This window comes from Saimiri boliviensis, chromosome 16 (genome assembly GCF_048565385.1).
Source record: "Saimiri boliviensis isolate mSaiBol1 chromosome 16, mSaiBol1.pri, whole genome shotgun sequence".
In the NCBI taxonomy this organism is placed as follows: domain Eukaryota; kingdom Metazoa; phylum Chordata; class Mammalia; order Primates; family Cebidae; genus Saimiri; species Saimiri boliviensis.
In genome coordinates, this window is record NC_133464.1 from 66,328,732 (window position 1) to 66,349,439 (window position 20,708).

The following is a 20,708-nucleotide window of genomic DNA, read 5'->3' on the forward strand; positions in this document are numbered from 1 at the left end:
CTCCAATACCTACAATAGAATTCCGGGTGGGGTGTTCACTCTTCTTCATCAGTTGAATCTTAAAGGGGAAAAGGGAGTTCACTGGAGCAAAACTAAGATGCTGATAAAAATGAAAATGAATTTTGTTAATAAATTTGAAAATGATGACAGATTTATTGAAGCATTCATTCAAGAAGATCAGCATCCTGCTCTAAAGCCTGTGAAGATAATTTTTGATAAAAATTCAAATTTATTTTTGTTTAGTCTGCCTCCTACTGAAATGAAGCCAAACTTTAAAATCCAGATCTGTTCTTCTTTTTCTCTTTCTGTCTCTCCTCCTCATTCCCTCTCTCTACCTCTCTCCTTCTCCACTCCCGTCCTCCCTCCAGGTTCACTCTGCTGGGCAGGGTAGTGTCCACAAGAAATTTAAAAGGAGAAAGGAAAGAGGAAGTCTGTCCTAGATTTTAAGGCCTCAGATGGCAAAACCCGATACGTTGTAGTATTGTGGGTTAATGAGTCAATGCATGTAAGGCACTTCTGACTTCACTTAGAGTGTTGAGCATCTAGTAAATACTCAGTAAGTGTTAACTCTGCTTGTTATCTTCGTCATCCTCCAACACCCAGCCCTGAGCTTTTCCCCAGTAAGTACTCAATAAAAGTCTGTGGACTTCAATTCATATTCCCCTTCTTCTGATCTGAATGTTTTTGATACCTTTGCCCGGAAGTTGATAGGAAGATGATAACCCTGAGAGCATTTGTTCTAAATAAATTGAAATCGCAAGTCTGAAGAGGCATATTCAAACAAAATGTTCAGAACTTTATACACACAAAATTCAGTGCCACATGGTGAACAGGCCATGCCCCAGAGAGCTATAGTCTGGCATTGTTTTGATTATCTACATTTTGTATGTTCAAGGTGCTGTAGACCCTGGGCACAGAGGGTTAGATACAGGGCACCCTGTCCTCCAGGGTGTTTTAAGTGAAAACAGTGTAATTCTAATGTTAGGTATGTCCTAAAGCCAGTAAATAAAATTTAGTATATAACCACAATGAACATCACTTCATAGTGTGTATACTTCACCCACTATTTGATGAGTGTACTTTGAACACAAATTTTAGAAGAGTGAAACTAAAAAGTCCCTTGCTCAATAGACAATCATTATACCATTCCATAAAACATAAAAAAAAGTTTTTGAATTTTAACAACATTTCATTTAAACTCTGAGCTCTTCATAGGAGCAGATGCTCTTAATTACGAAGATTGTCTTCTGAGTTGTCAATTTTTCATGAAAATTCACCATAACATAGGTACAAAGGAATTTTTTTTTAAACTTCACTAAGAAGTCAAACAAGGACTTTCCAAATCTTTCAGCCACTAAATCAAATTAGGAACTCATAATTAGATTCGGTTGGAACTAGAAGTATCAGCCTATCTAAATAGTTATATATGTACTTGGAAGCTTTACATTACAATAATACTAATAAATACTAATAGGGCTGTCTCTGACCATCCCATTGATTTCTTTGAATAGCAGGACAACCTATTTTTTTCAGATTAAGTATTTTCTGCGTGGTAGTGCTTCTGAAAGATCCTTAAAGATGCCCATCAGTAGAATATAATCAGGCACAGTCTTGAGAAGAGGCTCACTGCTACCGCATCACCGGCCTGGGCACAGAAGGAGAGGGTTACTGAATACCAAACAGGGTTCGGCAGCTGACTGAAGGGGTCAACTGAAAAGGGCTTTGTCATTCACAGCTGGTAGAAACTTACTTTTAGGAAGCACTGAATGTAACCTAAAGCAGGCTCACTCTAGATTGGCTCAGAACTTGGCAGAGGGACAAGAGAATTCACTGAAAGTGAGATGGCTCAGTCTGGGGCCACATGTCAGGATCTGAGCTCCAGGCACCAGCAGACCCCAAGGGCAGGGGTGTCTGTGTCCAGTGGAAGCATAGAAGGATAAGCTATTTTCACATGTAATGATAGCCCAGGGCACTATCTCCTGAAACAGAAATAGAGCAGTGGGCTGTGTCCATCAATGACCACGGAATCAAAGACAAGCATTTTTTCTTCTGGGAACCCAAGGGGGCCAAACAAGGAAATGTGATGAATCAGAACTAATGTGGCTTAAAGATGATAAAAGAAATCTTGCAAGGAGGGCTGAGTAGCCTGCTTTCTTCCTAAACTCTAAACAGAGTTTCATTTGCAAAGGAGCCAAGGGTTTCCTGTTTCTTTCCCTTCTTTGTTTTTTAAAATCTTGGTACTCTTGCCCAAGGAATTCAAATAAGTGTTTATTTTGGGTGGATTTTTAAGTTCCCTAATCTTGTGTGCAGTTACAATTCCCTTTCCATAATGGATATGCTTCTGAAAAGCGTAGAAAAAAATTTTTTTTGCAAATTGCTTCACCTTTTAAATGCAATAAAACAGATGCTATTTAAATTGATCCTGTAGCAGAAGATTCCATTTCAATGGAAACACTCCTTCTGCCCAACCAGACTGTGTTTGTTTTATAAATTCACACTTGGAGACTAAACTGTCTTTAAGCTTAGCCCCCTTATAATCCTATTTTTATGTAGCACCTAACAATGGTATGATTCTTGACATCTCTCTCATATATGCACAAACTTTCCATAATCTGGAATTTTAGGTAAGATTGATCTGTGTTGCTAACATTAGTGTCTAGGGGACCAAGGACTTTCCCTAATACTCTTCACTACTCAATGGTGCTGCACCTCCATGAAACTCAACTGAGGCCTAACCGAAGTTCTTAAACAATCCATACCTGTTTGATCCTAGCTTGGCGCTGGGTGGGATCTCCCCAAGGTTTCCTGTGTGACAGCCCAGCATGTTCCCAGCTGTTGTCAGGCCTTGGCTTCTTGCTTAGCACCATGAGTCCCTTGAGCCTGGTGGAGGGCTTGGGCTGACGGGCAGTTGGCAGGCAGAGGAAAAGAATGAGGACATTAGCAACCACCCTTCAGAAAGGGAGAGCCACCAAGGCCTTGACCTGGGAAAGGTTAAGACACATGGCCAAGGAGCAGCACAGGGTCACCGCACTGCTGCCTGCGTGCAGCCCCGAGTGCTCTGATGCTTACTGACTGCCAGGAACGCCATTATCTAGATTACAGTTTATTATGTTTTCTGGGCATTTTATTCTGGTAAGGTTTGATGCAGGATCATTACATAGGAGAGTAGATTTAATCCTGTTTCTGTAGCAGGCTTTAAGGACACTGAGGGAATATTTATGTAATAAAATGCAAAGTTGCTATGGAAAATACTATAGCAACCTAACGTCTTCCCAGAGCCAAGCAGCCACTTGTAACAGAAATCTAAATTTACATTTATTTTAGTGTCATTTTATCGACACTCTTAGTATCTCATTCTGACAGGATGTTAAAATATATTTTCAGCTTGCATTTGAGCAAAATTAACACAGTGTTGTTGGAATTTAAGTGCGGTTTGCACAACTTCCAGAAAAAATCAGGATATTTTTTGAAGGAGTTTAGATGACAGAATCTGGGCAAGTTTGTAAGCTTGTTGTTGTTGTTGTTGTTGTTGTTCTTTGCTAAAAACAGGAGAGAATTCTTCAGTAGACTTTGTTCCTGATTTTCCCTTTTCATTTATAAGCAATATGTGGGAATCTCTGATTATGAAAAAGGGATTATCCTTTAAAACATCAATGAATTTTGTCAAGTGCTTACCTGTGATTCTAGTAGATGCTTATAGAAAACACTTTCAGTAGGTCACTCTATTGCACTTTAACAGCATGTAACATTTTTTAAAAAGAAAAGTTGTATTTTTATAAAAGTAATACCTGGTCGTTTTTGAAAACCTAATGACTAAGAATAATGAATAGAGAAGAAAACAAAATTGTGTTGTAACATTACAGAAGAATGTTTTGGCGTCTAATTTTTTTTCTTTTGCACAGTTAACTGTATTTTTTGTGTATTTTTGAGCCTCAGTAATAAAATTCTACGTGATTTTGGTTTCCGACAAGAGTCCTCATGTAATAAGTAGACCTTTTTTTAAAGAGCTTTATTTTTATATATTGATGAAATGGAAAATAGAGAACAAATAAGTTTGTATTCTTCCTGGATCATAGGCTCTTTCCTTTGGACCTTTGAGAGTTGAAACTAAAATCTTTGAGGTGGTCAGAGTAGATTCCTGAGGCTATTAAAAGCGTAGCAACTGGACCAGACCTTCTAAAAGCATCTTTTAGGTCCCTTGAATGCAAGTATGGCAGAGAAGCTATAGATATGTAGGCCAGTTGATAGTGGAAAAATAGCATTTGTTGATTTTCTTCTCTACCTCTCCATCCGAAATGTTGAAGTGTGACTATAACACTGCTAAAGTAGGACACTGGCCAAAAGAATCAATACTAGGCCATATAAAACATACACTGTTACCAGCCTCTTAGCATTGTGATGTGCTGTTTGTGATCATCATTGTCCTATTTCTCCTCTGCCTTTATACTGTATTGTTCATCAAAACACAGTAGATGACATAGAATTATTCTACCTTGACTCCTAACACTGCTGCGCATAAGCTTCATTCATCAAAGACTTGACGATGCTAGGTATACTACACAAACACAGAAGGTGAAGACAGGAGGCTGTCTTGTGGAATTCTAGTTAACTATATGTAGTTAAGAGTCACATAACTAATACAAAAAAAATTACTTTCTTCCCTTTCTTGGAAGTTCCACTTGCCATTGTATGATACTTAATATTTATACCAATATGATTAGCTCTTCAAATAGGAAATTGGAAATCTAACTTAGCCTTGAAAATTGAAGTTTATGGGAAATTATTATTATAGTAAGCTCTCCCATATCTAAATGGCTTAGAGACCCTCTCTTTCACTTGATTGAATGTTCTTGATATCGAAGAGGGAGCAAGAGCTCAGCAACTCTTTCCCCCAGTTTGAGGACACAATTTGTGAAGCCTTCTAGGAAGTGGCTAGAGAAGGAAAGTTTTATTTTAGACTCCCGTCCCTAGCAGAGAAGTAGGAAGAAACATTTCTGGAGCACAAGTTGTAATACAGAGTCTGTTAATCGTAGTGTTTCAGGCAGGGTGTTGCAGGGTCTTTAATGTGCCCCCTTTAAGTTCTAGAGGTGCTGTGTCCCAAAGGTGCACGCTTTCTACTTGGGGCATGCTGGTCATTGCAGCTCAAAGCAGTTACCTAAATTTTTAGTTATCAGAATTAGTTTAGAAACATGTAAACATTTAACATTAGGGTATTGGTTAATTAATGGTATATCCATGAGCAGTCTTGAAAGAAACCATGGTTTAGACTATATAAATGGGATGAGAGAAGGTTGTTAATATATTGTGAAGTGATAAAAGCAGTTACAAACTCCTGCATGGATAATTTCAATTGTGTGTGTATGTGTTATATTCCCAATTTATGTTAGGAGAAAATCTGTGAGGATATAGGTCAAAATATTCAGAGTGATTATCACCAGATGGTGTATTTACAAGTGATTTTTCTTTTTTTTCTGTGCATATCAAAAATGTCTACAATATATGCAGGTATTATTTAAATAATTAAAACTACAATAAATATTGATTTATAAACTACCTAGGAGAATCTATGAAAAAAATCCATGTTGGTTGAGGAATACTACCTAGACATTTCCAGTCATTCTGGAAAGTCAAGAATAGTAAGGAATAGTAACTAGTATCAGATAATGATAGTTTATTGAATTGCCTTCTTTTGATTTAAATTAGGGAATTTCCACAGTTAACTCACCATAATATGCTTACCTTCCCAGACCACATAATCTTGCAATTTCCTATTCTAAGAGCTAATCATATTGGTATAAATATTAATTAATGGCTCCAAGAAATAAGTTCTAAACCAGGCAGAAATGTTGAGTTCTTACCCATAGAGAGATTGACAATGATGAGAAGTTATGTTATTTACCCAAGATTGTAAGTGGAAAGTCTAGAGCTCAATACTAGCTTTCTCCTTTCTGGGTTAGTGACCCTTTTATGGCACCAGTGAATTTGATGGGAAAAAGACTCTAGAATCTCTTTCAAATGTCTTCAGTGACATCGTAAGAGTCAGTAACCGAATAAAATCAACCAAAGATTTTGAGTGCCTGCAGTGTACATGGTGCCATAATGCCTTTTGGAGGCCAAGGTAGCTTGAAGATGCTTATTACTTTAATATGTTAATCCAGACAAAGCCGACTGGTGTTTCTGCTTGGCCTTCCATCATTTTCTGTATTTTTCTACTAACTAGAAGGAGATTTGCTTTAACATAGGTAATGCACCCAGCCAACTCTTTATAAGCCCATCCCAACAGAAATGCCACCGCTAAAAATTATTCAGGAAATTGGTACCAACCATTTGCTAATTGAGTGACATCTATTTCCTGAAAGCAGAGGCCACGGTATGGCTTTAGACAAGAAGAAGAAGAAAAGGAAATAGTTTGAAGAGGCAAAGCGCATAGGGCATATTCAGTGCTGTGTTACGTGTTTCCTTTGGTAACCATACACACTGTCACAACCCATGTTTTCCATTTCATAAGTCCCCAGAAAGGTAAAGAGAAAAATGAAGATATTTCTCAAACCACAGGCACGTGCTTGATGGTAGATGTGAAATGATCTGAGCTACAATATCAAACCTTTGATTTCCCATCTCATCCCGTGTTTTCTCTGCTCCCCCAAGGTCTGGGAGAGCCTACCTGAAGATCACCAGTTTATTGACTCACTATCTAATTTCAAGACTTATTGAAGTGCCTCTCCCTGTTTCTCTGTCCCCGAGGCTTTTCTTTATGAGATGTACCTCTCAATATATTTTAAAAATAAGAGTCTGAGGGACAGTATCTACAGTAATATCAATCCTATTGAGATTCACAGACTCAGGGAAATTCTGATCTGGAAGAGATCTTGGAAGTAATATGTCTTCTCCCTTCCCCCAATGTCCTAAATTCATGAGAAAAATGAATCTGGGTAGCCCCAAATAATAATTGAGCTGCTGAATAAATATCACAAGTTTGTATTGGATACTTGTAATTTTTTTGTGATTACAAGTTTTCAGGCACAACTTAATCTACAACATATATTTGGCAAATCTTTTGGAGGTAGGATGAGAGATTTTATTTTTCTTCTTGTAGTGATTTACCCGTCAGTTGTTTATGAAATGCCTCCACCTGCAATACCGGACTTTGCTAATGTAGTTAATCTACTGAGTGTCTTAAAGCCATCCATTTCGCTATCCTTAGTCCTCTGCCACCACAAATTGTCTTAAACAATGTCATAATACAAAGCAGCGATAAAATTAAAGCAACAAATATTCAGTGACTTCTCACAATATGTGTGGGACCATATCCTTTGTCTTCTTTACAGTGCCAGAAAAAGGGGAAAGAATAGCTGACAAAGTCTTAAAAGACTGAGACTCAACCTTGGATCTGAGAAGGTTGCTTATCTACACTGAAAAATCCCCGTAGCATCACATCAGTTCTGCTCTTCCCGGAATAGTGTCCAATCACGGGTCCTTACAGTCTGCTCTCTGTGCCCTCCGAAATCATAGCCAAAAACTAGTAGATAAACTCTAACATAAAGAGGTGTGAGAGCTTAAACTTTCACATAAAGAATGCCCAGCCCACTGCATTGTACATAGTAGGGGAGTGACTTTTTTTTTTTAAATGAATGCATAGGAAAGTAAAACCAGGAAGAACTAATTTTTAATCTGTTGGGGGATATTTTTTTTTCATTTTGAAGAAAAAAAAAAAACCCTATTATTTAGTCCTCATAGTACTGACTACATTTTTTGGATAAGGACCCTGAGGTCTCTTGGAGGTTTGGTTTCTTACCCCAAGCCTCATAGCTGGTATCTGGCTTCAGGGCCCCTTCTCTTTCTCTAGCACTGCTGTGCCTCTCTCCTATATATAATCCATGTCCACTTGACTCTCTGAGGTTGGCAGGGGTAGATATGTGGGATACGGAGCACTGTGTTATATCACATGTGTCTCTCAGGGTGACTGTGCTCAGAAACACCCAGCAGTCCCCAAAGTACCGCCTGTGTGTGGTGCCTCCTCCCCTCTGTGGAATCCTGCTTCCATCATTATGTATCAGGTACTTTGTATGTTACTCTTTTTGGCAGGAAGAATGTGACATTCCTTCAGGTCATTAAAATCCGGGGGACTATGGATGGGGCTAACAGGAAGATGAGTAAAGAAATAGGTAACATTTATTCGAAGCTTTTTTCTGTAGAACTAGGTTGAAATTTTTGCAAATGATAAACTATATCTTGCTTTAGTTTTCTTTCTTTCTCTTAGTAATTGAAAGTCATTGGGTTCTTGGACTTTGAAATAGGAAGTAAAATTTAAAATGGACTTTTGCCGCTTCTGTGTAACAGGTTAGGCTCCTAAGGAATATTGCAGTTGATGCCGGCTCATCAGGGTCATGTTAACAAAGCACTTTATATGAAACTATCCATAGTCCCTTACTTCCTATGTTCAATAAAAAGCTAGTAACTAGAGAGCTGCCTTCTCAGAGGAATTCTTTTAACCTTTCAGAAACAAAGTATTTTATGCTAATTTCTGCTTAATTGGAAAGAAGTCGTTTTTTAAAAAAAAAATATTGAAGATGGGTTTGAAGTCTGTTCCATCACTGACCTCTTTAATTCAATCAAGGTCACCTCATAAACTTGCCCAAACAGCTCTATTTCTCAATTAGAAAAAAAGGCAGAGCTGTTTAAAAGCATTTAGCGTTTGATTAATAGTGCTTAGCTGGCACCTCACCACTTGCAGAGGCTTTTTAAGGAAGCTCTGGTAAGAATGAAGCTTAGCTACCTGAAAAATTATACTCATCAGAAACACAAAACAAATCATTTTAATGAACAAAGCAAAAACTGTTTTTTGTGGGGATGTGAGAAAGGTTATCATGCTCAATATATAGAGGGTTTTAATGTCTGAACAACTCTCTCCCAGGGAGAAATTGCTGTAATTTATCCATCCAGACAGTTTATAAAATACATGCATTTCCCCTGCCCAAGGACTCCATGAAGACAAATGCTGAGTTTGTCAAAGCAAGATTTTGTAGCACTCAAACTCAGGGTATAAAAAGAAGTGATGATGTGTCCAGTTGAAGAATGTGAACAGGCGCCATCTGAATCACTGAAATATTGAGAATCCCGAAAATAAGTCCTTGGCTTCCTTCTGCATTTCCTCCCCATTGTCGGGGCGTGACTGAGGACTGCCAAGCTCACTATGATACTGTCTTTGGAATAGAGGGCCATCTGGGTGGTCAAATGGTTAGCATGGCTCTGAGAAAGGGCCCTCTACAAGTGAGAACCAGTATCACTGGTGAGGGGAGTTTAGAGTCACTGAATACAGTAAAGAAGTAACTTGGAAGCCGGGTACTGTGGCTCACACTTGTAATCTGAGCACATTGGGAGGCTGAGGTAGGCGTATCACTTGAGGTCAAGAGTTCCAGACCAGCCTGGTCAACATGGTGAAACCCTGTCTACTAAAAATAAAAAAATTAGCCAGGTGTAGGGGCACATGCCTGCAATCCCAGCTACATGGGAGGCTGAGGCAGAAGAAATCGCTTGAGTCCAGAAGGCAGAGGTTGCAGTGAGCCAAGGTTGCGCCACTGCACTCTAGCCTGGGCTAATAGCGAGACTCTATCTCAAGAAAAAAAAAAAAAAAAGAAGAAGAAGTAACTTTGATCAGATGAGGTCAGAGGGCCCTTGAAGTACCTTGGTTTTATTTCTGTCATGGCTTGGCAAATAATGTCCCTTCCCCAAGCCTCAACTTTCTCAGCAATGACATGAGGCTTATCCTGGGAGTTCCTCGATGAGGCTGTGAGAAATAAGCAATTAAGGGATTCTGTGGCATTCTGCAAATACCAGGCACTGTGGCAATGTGGAGAGTTGGGGGCAACAGCAAAAGGTATAAGTGCGTGGTTCACGGCCCCATCTGCACGTGAGAAATGCCTGGGAAACTTTATGCACCTACCAACGCCCACGGGTTAATACCCAGGCATCTGTGTTATTAAAACCCTCCCCAGGCGATTCTGAGGCCCAAAGGATTGAAAACCACTGGCATGTAACCTGAGGATGGATGGCTGTCACCTAGCACTTAACTGGCATCTCAGCACTTGCAAAGGCTAAGGAGGCGCGGGTAAGAATAAAACATGGCTACCTGAAAAATTATACTTATCAGAAATGCAAAACCACTTTAATGAACAAAGCAAAACCTTCTTTTGTGAGGATGTCAGAAGGGTTACCTCTTTTGCCACCTGTTAGGCAGGAAGGAGGGAACACAACAGGTCGAGGTAAGGTAATACAATGTAGGAATGAGAAGAAAACAAAAATGGAGTAAAGGATAAAAATCTGCAGTGGACAGGAAGTGACTGACATAGGCAATGATAAAGGAGCAACGAAAGGGAGAAGGAGGTAGTTTAAGTCGGGCCTGTGAGACCCAGGTGGAAAAGTCCCCTTACACGTCTGTGCTGGGCGCATTTGGAGTATCCTCAGGTTCATTGGAAAAAAGGGCAGCTTGAAAGGGAGGACCGGGGAGGAGGGTGCCTGATATGAGTGGTGATGCAAACCAGGGACAGAGTCCCTGCCTTTCTCTACCTCTAGAAGAGACAGGGACTGTTTGCTCATCCATCAGCAGTGAGAGAGGGTAGCAAGCATGCCTGGCCACTCAGCAAGGAGAAAAGCTTCTGCAAATCTAGAGACTGGTATGGTAAGCATGTGTACGCAGGAGAGGTCTCCTCTTCCACAGTAAAAAGGCTGATCCCAGCGCTGGGTCAAGGGCAATCAGTTCCAGAGGCTCAGCCTGGCCTCTCCTGGGTGCCAGCCACAAACCTACCATAGCTGAAACTTTCTCCAGACATATGGCTGCAAAGAAAAGGAATGCACGACAACATCGAGCAGATCAGAACGATGTGTTTTGGAGACACTGCCTGTAGGATTTATGAAAGCATTCAGTCACAGTGTCATTCCAGGAGAGTCAGGAGGTAGCATTTAGCGAGGAGCAGGCGTGGCAGAGACGGAGAAGCCCAGAAGGCTGTGTTGGGTTGTAGACACAGGAAAGAAGGTTTTTTCAGCTGTTGGAAAAGGCAGAAAGAAAGCAAGTATGAAAAACTAATGAAATAAATCAAGACTAGAAGAAAGTTATGAAGAAAGCATTAGGAAGTGGGGACCCGGTCCCTAAAGGCCAGGGAAGTGGTTCTAAAATGTTGGCATCCAGCAGAATCACCCTAGAAACTTGCTGAAAGGCACATCCCTGGGCCCCATTGCAGAAACTCAGATTCATAACATCTGGGATGAGTCCAAGGTTGCTCATTTAAGAGATACCAAAGTGATACAGATACCTTAAGATACCAGCTAGCTGTTCATACCAGGTCCTCCTACCTTGGTTATACATTTAGAGAGAATGCTGATACTTTTTATCCTATTGCCAAACAAAAGTAGGTGTTCATAAGGCAATTTCAATGTTGGTCATGAGGACAGTGGGGAGGAGGAAGCTCACAGACAGACCAAGCACAGTCACTACCCAAGCATACAAGTGAAGTCTTGGTACTCTTAGTAGTCTGAATAGTTAACGGTTTACCGAAGGCAGAAGTAGCTTTCGAAAGAAAGTTTTCTGTTCAGCCCACTGTTGTTATTGCAAGTATTTGGCATATAAAGTAAAAGCTTTGCAAAAAAGATGCTGCTACTTGCAAAAGCAATGCATAGAACTGAGAAGACACCTTAGGTTTGGGCTCACCATCATTTCACAGTTCGTAGTGTGGATGTGTTTTACGTGGTAGAAGCACCAGTTCAAATATTAATATAACTCTGCATGTGTGTGCACGTGTGTGTTTTTGCATGTAGGGAGTAGAGCAGGAGAAGGGAAATATCACTTCTTAAGGGGAAGGCTTCTTGATGAAAATTAGAAGTGACCATTTGTTAAAAAGGAAGGAAAGCCGTAAGACGGGAGGAAAAAGAGGTCACTGTTTTTATACTGCAGGCTGATGAGAAAATGAGAGTTGTTTTGGAGGGAGGGATTGCTGTTTAAAGTTTCTGACTTTGGACAACACCAAACTACTAGTTAGGATGAAGTCACACAGGGCAAAGACCGTGGTGGAGTGCTACACCCAAGAAGGTGCGCTGTCTGCAGGGCAGGGGGTACTATTCCTGAAAGCTAGTGTCATTTTATGATCTAGCCTGGCTTAGCTAAGTCTGACTTGCCTGAAAAAGAATCTTTAAAGCCTTTAGATTTTTTTTAATGACCCTATAATCTTGGAAATCAAAATAGGGACCGAAAGTGAAAAAGAAAACTGAAATCTAATCAAAAGAAAACTGAAATCTAATCAAAAGAAAAGGAAGAGTGGGGGGAAATGCCGCCTCCTGAGATGTTCCTGCCTGCTTTGGGGCTTGGTAGGAAGCAGCCTGCCTTCCTCTCCTTCCATAGCCGTGGCACCTCCTCCTGGAGATCACTGGGTCTTTTGGTAAAGCAGTGTCTACTGTGCAGCAGTCCTGCTCTGCTTCCCTTCAGCTCTTCAGCATGTGAGCTCAACCCCTGCCTTCCAGAAAGAGCCTCCCCCAGCTCTTATGTTCCAGCCAGAAGCCTTCTCTCCTTTATTTGACTCCCATTACACAGTGTGAGGATGGCCCCTCCTGGCACCCTTGTAACCATCTTCCACCAGATTCTGTATCTATAGCTCTCCCTGCAGCTGGGCTGTGAGCTGCTGAGGCGAGGCCAGGCAGGGCAGGGGCTGAAAGCCATGTTTCCCTGCCCTCTCCCCGGCTTGGCCTAGAGTAGGGGGCTCAGCTCATACTTGCAGCATACACTTCTGATGTGTTTCCCGGAGGACTCTAAAGGCATCCCTCACCTGACACAGCATCCTTCAAGAGCGTTTTAAATGACAGACTTATCCTGCTTTTGGAAGAAGTGAACATGCCTCTTTCCTTTGCTTATTTTCCTCTGAGGAAAATGGGGATGATTGTGGGATGGATCAGAGGATAATAATGTAAACGGAAAAGTGATAAGGCATGATGTGAATTCTCCATAGTGGCAGCAGCCCAGCGGCACCTCCTGGTTCTGCTGCTGGTACAGACTACTTCTCAGGAAGAGCTCTGGAGGGAGGAGCAGAGGATTTTCTTTTCCTGAGTCACCTGCTGCCCATTGTTCCCCCAGATTCACATTAAGCCATCATAATAACAGGATCTAGCTTACCTGCTCTCTCCAAATCACTCTTATTCCCCTGGCCTCACACAATGATGGAAATAGACACTGCATTCTTCTTCTGTTTAGCTTTCTCTAATAATAGCTAATGTGCAGATTCGAATATACACTGCACGTATGAAATGTTATGTCAATGCTAAGTTGTAATAATAATAATCCTGCAAAAATATAGCAGAAGAAATTTCTGTGAGCAATTTGAGGAAGATTGCTGCTTCAGTGGTTATACAGGTTATCACTGAAAAACAGATCAATTGTACTTGGTTGCTACCATAAGAGGCTCTCCAGCAGGAGACTGGCTGTCAGCAGACGTCATCCCAGGATGCTTTCTAGCTCTGTGCCTGGCCACTGGGAGGCCTTGATGGCATCAGCAGCCATTGAGATTGAGGCCGTCAACAGTGAAGGATCCTGAGCCTCCATTGGCCTTCTGAGCATGGTACTAGGCTTTGTCTTCCTTCGTCAGCCCAATCAGAGCAGACTCAGGGAACAGAGTTCATGGGAGGTTAGCACAACAGGAGAGGCGTTTCTGTCACCTTTATTCTAACTGAAGGCACAGATACTTTAAAAAACAAACATAGGTGAGTTCAGATAGATGGGGTGAACAGTCTCATACTGCATCTTCTGGAATCCTGAGATCAGCATGGGTCTGTGGACAAAACTCCCTCAATAAAGCATTATTAACAACTCAGGCTCTTGAGCTCTGGGATTAGTGGGTATCAGTGTGGCTGTTTGAGAGGAGAGAGACATAGGGCAGAAAGTAGGATCCTTAAGGGGTTCCAGCCAGGCCTCAAGATTTCCTGAAGGGTGAACTTAACTTCCCCATAAATCATCCCCGAGTTTGTCCAGAGGAAAATACAGGTATGTTTATTTTAAAATAGGATCATCCTCTCTGCTTTTATAGCAGAGTCTCTCTCCAGCAGAGCATTCCCCAGGTAGAGCCAGAAATGGAATGTTTTACTTCTGTTAGGAGCAAGCGAGCCACTACAGTAGGGTCCGTGGTTCCCTCCTTTCTCTGGGCTGGGTGGCGCTTACGTGGAGCTAAGCTACCCTCGTGGTATTACATGGAAGAATGCAGTTCTGGAGCCATACCTTGAGCCTCCAACCAGAAACCTCTGTCTCTCAGAAACTCCATTCCATCATCTTGAAAACAGAAATAATAATCGTATCTACTGTATCATGTTTTCATGAGGGTGAAAGGATACTGTGTAAATAATATGCTTAGCACAGTGCCTGGTTTATAAAAGTCATTAGCTGTCACTACCACTACTGCTATTCTTATTACTGCTAGTGTTATTTGAGGAAAACAGAATAATGACTGTGCCTTTTGCCCAAATCTTCTCCTAACTCCATAGGAGGTACTCAGGGCACTGGGGCAGAGCTGAGCTCATGGGACCTGGGCGCAGGGATGTGACAGGGCTGCCTTACCAGGTGCAGAACATGGAGCTGGGGCTCATACAAAAGAAGATCAAGGAATAAACCCAGAAGGAAAAGCCAAGCATGTGGTTCCTTCAGAAGCATTTCTCCAAACAAGCCAGCCACAGCTCCAACTTGGGAATTGGGATAGAATGAGTGGCAGTCAGAGCGGTTGCTCTCAGAGTATAGTCTCTGCACCAGCAGCATCAGCACCACCTGGGGAGTTGGGAGAATGCAGATCTTGGGCTTCCTCCCAGACAAACTGAACTGCAAAACTCTGAGGGTAGGGCCTAGAAACGTGTGTTTTAATATGCCTGCCAGGAGCTTGTAATGCAGGCCAATGTTTGGAGAACACTGGGTTAGAGTAACACCAGCTGCTATCTAAAGAAGTCCCAAAATGTCAGTGGCCTAACAAAAAAACAAAAGTGTTTCTTTTGGGACACAGAACAGTCCAAGGCAGATAGGCTGGGACTGTGGGCACCTTTCCTCCATATGGTGACTCAGAGACCCAAGCTCATTCCCATAGCAGGCAAAGAACGAGGGACCATGCAGAAGGCATCATCACTCCCCGTCACACTCCATTGATGAAAGCTGCTCACATGGCGCCCTCTAGGGCAGTCACCTCTCAGGAGCAACACTGCTGTATACAAAGAGAAGCATGAGTTTGAGGACACAGTGTGATGATGTCTCTGCCACAGAATAGCATCGAAAGGCCTCAAGGCACCTCACAAGAAGATTCAGCATGCAGAGAAGCTGGTAGAAGCTGGAGAGAGTCCCTGTCACTGGGCCATGACTATAGCTCTCTTTCACAGGGGAGCAGGAGGCAGGGTTGTGGCTGAGGAGGCAGCTGTTGAAGGCACACAGATACTGTGGTGATATCTGCCAGGCCTTCAGCCCGCCTCCGTCTTCCTGTGTTCAGAGGCTGTCGGTACAACTGCCTACCTGGGTAGCAGCCAATGAAATCCTTGAAAAAGACTTTCTTCGCAGGTGGGAAAGAAAGCTACAGTTCAGCAGTGTCCTTCCAGCATTTCAGGAGGACATCTGGCAAAGTGGAGGGGGAATGTTAAACACAGAGTTCCCCAAACACACAAAGACTAACAGTTCTGGAGAAACACAGATATTGTTAGAAACAATATGTTAAAATGTTTTATTATTTAGTTACATCTTGCCTGAGCATGAAAAAGATATTAACAGACTGTCAGCTTACTGGGACATAACCCAAAATAACTTACATTTTTCATATATTGCTAATTGTTTTTCTGAGGCTGGCTCAGGCTGGCGAAAGAGATTTCAAGGCTTTCACCAGATTATTTACTTAAAGAAGTTAAGCATGCCATTATCTGTTCCCATGGAAACACAGTAAGACAAGGGACAGAAGGGGAGGTCACTTTGACCATAATTAATATAAAGAATAATAGTTTATATAGAATCTAGTAAAGACTATAACAAGATCCTACAATACCTTAAAGGCTTTTCTTCAGCAGTGCAGTTCAGTCTTTGGATTAATATTTATACACTAGTGTCACTTTGATTGTTTTATTAGTCCAGTGCTAATTTTTGAAGTATAACTACCTTGCCTAGCAAAAGTTTTCCAATATTCTTATTTCATTTTTGATCCAATGATACAATTCCAGTATTCAGAATTTTTCTAAAGTACTAAGCGGAAATGGATGACTGTACTGGCCTCAAGCTTCTTGTGACTGCTCCAGCTCCTCGCCATGTTTTCTCAATCAATACATAAATGGGTAGTTTGTTAACATAATTGATGGTAATCCAGAGGAACCACTAGATTCTGCAGTATGTTTAAAATCACCAAAAAAAAAAAAAAAAAGAATTATGTTCACTCCAGTTTACACGTAAGGTGTCTAATTCTATTCTTCTTTTATTATTGGAAATTGGTAATCCATATGGGGTGTCTCTTAGATATTGTATCTGTTGGTACTTGGTGCACTCCTTAGGAATTTCTACCAAAAGATTCACACTGTACTTTTTAAAAAATCCTTATGCTTGTTTGGATAGTGGACTTGTTGTGCAGTCTCATAAGGTAAATTTTACCATAGAAGCTTGATGACACGTTTTTCAAAACTCTTTAGTATAGTATTCCAGAAAGAACTAACGAGAAAAGAGAGAAATAAAAGAGTTGCCCTTTCCAATTTCTGAATTTTTAACACACTGAGAAGTTATATTAAGTCAGAAATTAATTAGGATTTTTTTCTGTGAGAGCTCTGGCCCAAGAAACATAGTGTAGCCTCTTCCAGGCAGCCTTGTCTGAGGAATAGGTTCAGGGCTGCAGTATGGCACTGAGTGATGTTTACAGACAGGTGGCCTGAAGCTAAGTGGAGTCAGTATAAAACGTCTCACCCCTTTGAAGATAAACTACTTGCTGCCACATGAGTAACAAAATTTTTTTTTGTAAAAATCAAGCTTGAAATCATTTAATCAGGAATGTAAATCAGTTATATGCCCCAATTATAAAAATGTTGATGAAGTTTGCTATGGTATTGATTTTTTTTTTATTTTGGTGGAAGAATTACAGCTGTTGTGTGTCGTGTATATATATAATCATATTGCATTCTATTCCAGGAATGCAAACAGTATTATATCCTGCTTGGCAGGCACTCTGGTCACTTGACTTAGCCAAGAATAAGAACTCTCAGAAGTGCCATTCCATAGGTTTATAAGAGATCCCCTAAAATAATGGATGGTACACTTCCTATATGTATTTATGTTCAGATAATTTATTTAAATAATGCTGCTGGCACATGCTTTATAGCTGCTTACATTTTGCTACACAGATTTCAGCATATCTTGCAGACTATGCAATTCATTTGGAAAAATGTAATTTCCATCCCTGCATACTAATCGATTTCTTCACAAACACCTGCTATCAGTTATGATAATAAAAATGCCACTCTGAATTGAAAAAGGGCCAAATAGAGCTTCCTAAGGAAATGACTTAAGTGTCTTTGAATGCTACTAAATGTAGTAATGTGCCTGTGTAGTGCCAACACTTTTTTCATCATTTGCATTTTCTGTTATTTTGCCCTATTACAACATCCCTCTCACAAATGATTCCTCATAACCATTTCCTTATGGCTCGGTAAACGAAGCTGTCAGGCGGTGGTATCTCAGGGTGTGGACAGGATCCGTAGTTAGGCTGCATAATGTTAAAAAGCACTGGCTCATGCTGCTGGGTACGTGCTGGATAATTTCTGATTTTATGACTAAGTCCCTAAAAACTGTAAAAGTGCCTGCTACTTGGTTTTGTACACACATACACCAAATAAAATCTCCTTTATTCATTCTCTTCAGCCTTCAGTTCATTCCATGCACCACTGCCAAACTAATGTTCCTAAATCCCATTTGCATCATGTCCTTCCACTACCCCACGCACTGGCAGTGGTTCGCAATTGGCCGCTCCGTTGAACCCAACCTTCCCCATCTTCTCCCATCACCTGACAGGGATCACCTTTCTCTCACTGCTTCCAGGCAAACACTTGCCCTTTTGGTCAGCTTTCTCTCCGTCTGGCCCCAAGGATTCTACCTTTGATTTTCATCTCCGGGCTTTTGCCTGTGCTCTGGCTCCTGACTGAGAGACAGCCTTCCCAAGTTCTTTGGTTTTTCATCTTTCAAAGCCCTCTTTTATTCCTTCAGTCTGAATTTTTCTTTCTCTTCTCTGAACTCCTATAGGATACATTTTTTTTTTCATGTCTCTTGACTCATTTATTTATTCATTCAACCAGCATTTATTGAGTGCCTAATGTATTCCAGACATCACACCATTCTTTCTTCCTTTGAAAGCAATAATTTCTTTTTAAATGTGTCAGTTCTTAAGCACTTTGAGAGAAGAGGTATATACTGTCTCCTCTTTTTGTGGTCTGAGATGCCCACACAGACCTGAGCACAGGTAAATATGAAGTAAATGCATGTTAAGTAATTGATCCCTGCTGGCTTGAGGTAGGGGATTTTCTGGGTAATTGCATGTTCTGTTTGATTAGTAGTTCAGTGTGTACTACACAGAGATTATCATTTTGCAAGATGGAATAGTGTAAAACACTCAACTGTAAAGCTATTATTAACATAATTTGACGTTTGATATTTGAGGAGAGAATTCATTGTGGTCTCAGAGCACCTCGGTAAAGCTTTATCACCATGGAACTGTCATGTGCAGGTAGAGCACTCAGGAGGCTGACCTTCATTTGGTCCTCCGACACGGGGAGCAGGGGCTGGAAACGGGCGTGCACTGGGCCTGCACGATGCCTTGACATACTGGAAGTTACATGTGTGAAGTTTCTGATAAGTGTTTCACATTTTCTTTCACTTTCCTCTTGCTTAGCAAATTGGGGAATGGCTTTTCTGTGAGGGGGAAGATTAAAAGGAAACTGATGGGACAGTAGGTGGGGGAATGTGAGACTGGTTTTGAACAGCCTGGTAAGAACTAAACACACATGGACCGATGATAATCGAGAGCAGAGACTCTGGAGCCTGCAGCCTGGGCATGAAGGCTTTCAGCTACTTACTCTGTGGGATTGAACGAGTTATGTAACTTCTCTGTGCCACATTCTTTTCATCTGTAAGGATGGGGATAAGACCAGCACCGGCATCACAGGCTTGATGGGGGAATGAAGTGAGTGAGTTCATACAAATCTCTTGGTCCAGTGCTTTGTGAGTGCTCAGCAGGCTGTGATGATTCCCGGAGAGACCCCTAAGCAATAAGGTGGAAACTAGGAAAAGGGATTCCCTACCCTCAATCTTTGTTTTGTACCATTGGTTCTCTTTTTCAGTTTCGGCTATTTCTGAAGCCTTGAGATGCATGAGACCCTGGGTTAACTGTCTTGGTTTCTTAATAAGATGAATATGTGAATGAAGTCTGAATCTAAACATGGAGAATTTGGGGTTTCAAGGAGAGGTACTGGAGTAACCACTCAGCCTTGCAGAGGAAAAGAGTTTTAATTTGTTGGTGAAACAGATGGAGCTAGGTTCCCATTCTGATAGGAGTTAGAGAAAAACAATCTGTACAATTTGTCCCAGCAGTAAAGCAGGAAGGAATAGTGTGCATATAAATTCCTCCCTCCCCTGGGATGCTGCCGCATGTCTCAACCTGTAGAGCTGCTGATTATTTGAAAGAAAGCAGCCCTCCAAGGAGCTAAGCAATCCTGTAGAAAGGGGGAAGACAGTATTTAGTAGATGTGATTGCCTGGAATTCTGAGTTTTGTCACCATCTAACACCACATACCAATTTCTGTGAGGGCATCTAGCATTGAGGGAGAGGTGAAGGGACAAGAATCTGGGAGGAATTAATCCCTCACCCATAAGAAACATTCATACATAAGACAGGACAAACAGAATAGTTAAAAATTCCAAGACAGGTGATGCATACCGAATACAAAATAGAGAGCACCGGGGTAAGGCATTTTGGCTTTATTTCTGAGCTGGTACAAACATTAAGAATGTGGGTGACAGACTCCTTTTCCCACAGAAGGCCTCCTCAAGCTAATCAAGAAGGTAACTCACTTGCACTCGCTCTGTCTGTCCTTCAGCCCTGGCCGCTCAGGCCTACGCTCTGAAAGAGGAGAATGACAGTCTCCGCTGGCAGCTGGATGCCTACAGGAATGAGGTGGAACTGCTGAAACAAGAGAAAGAACAGCTTTTCCGAACAGAAGAAAACCTCACCAAGGACCAGCAACTGCAGTTCCTGCAGCAAACCATGCAAGGCATGCAGCAGGTACCCGACCCAGGTGGTTTTTTGAGATAAAGGGATATGTGTATTAAATGAAAAGGGAAAGGCAGCTGTGTGCTGGAAAGGGGGAAGAAGAAATCACAACCCAAAAGGTACGCTCCTAGGAAAGAAAAGTGCTAATGACTATTTGTGGAAGGGTAGAATCTGGAGAAAAGCTAAGCCAATAAAATACGTTGAAGAAATCACCCCGGAGGTAGGAAATATAGGAAAATGATTTGGATTTAGGAGATTGAAAGGCTGTATGTGAAATATAGCCCCATGGCAAACATCTAGCAGATCCCTGCCGATCATGATACAAGCGTTTTGTAATCTTAGAACTTTTAAGTTCAAAGCATGCCAACTGATTTTACAAAAGCAGTTTGTCTGTCTTCAAGGTTAGTATAAATGTAAACT

The 20,708-nt window shown here is 41.3% G+C and overlaps 1 protein-coding gene across 18 annotated transcripts in view; it reads left to right on the forward strand.

Annotated features, from left to right (window-relative positions):
* ENOX1 (ecto-NOX disulfide-thiol exchanger 1) overlaps positions 1 to 20,708 on the forward strand; it is a 616,720-nt gene that overhangs the window by 472,932 nt on the left and 123,080 nt on the right. For all 18 annotated transcript variants that reach the window (XM_074387775.1, XM_074387776.1, XM_039473378.2 and 15 more), the window contains one exon: positions 20,116 to 20,300. In XM_074387775.1, coding sequence (XP_074243876.1) covers positions 20,116 to 20,300 — 185 coding nt within the window. The remainder of the gene's footprint in view (positions 1 to 20,115; positions 20,301 to 20,708) is intronic.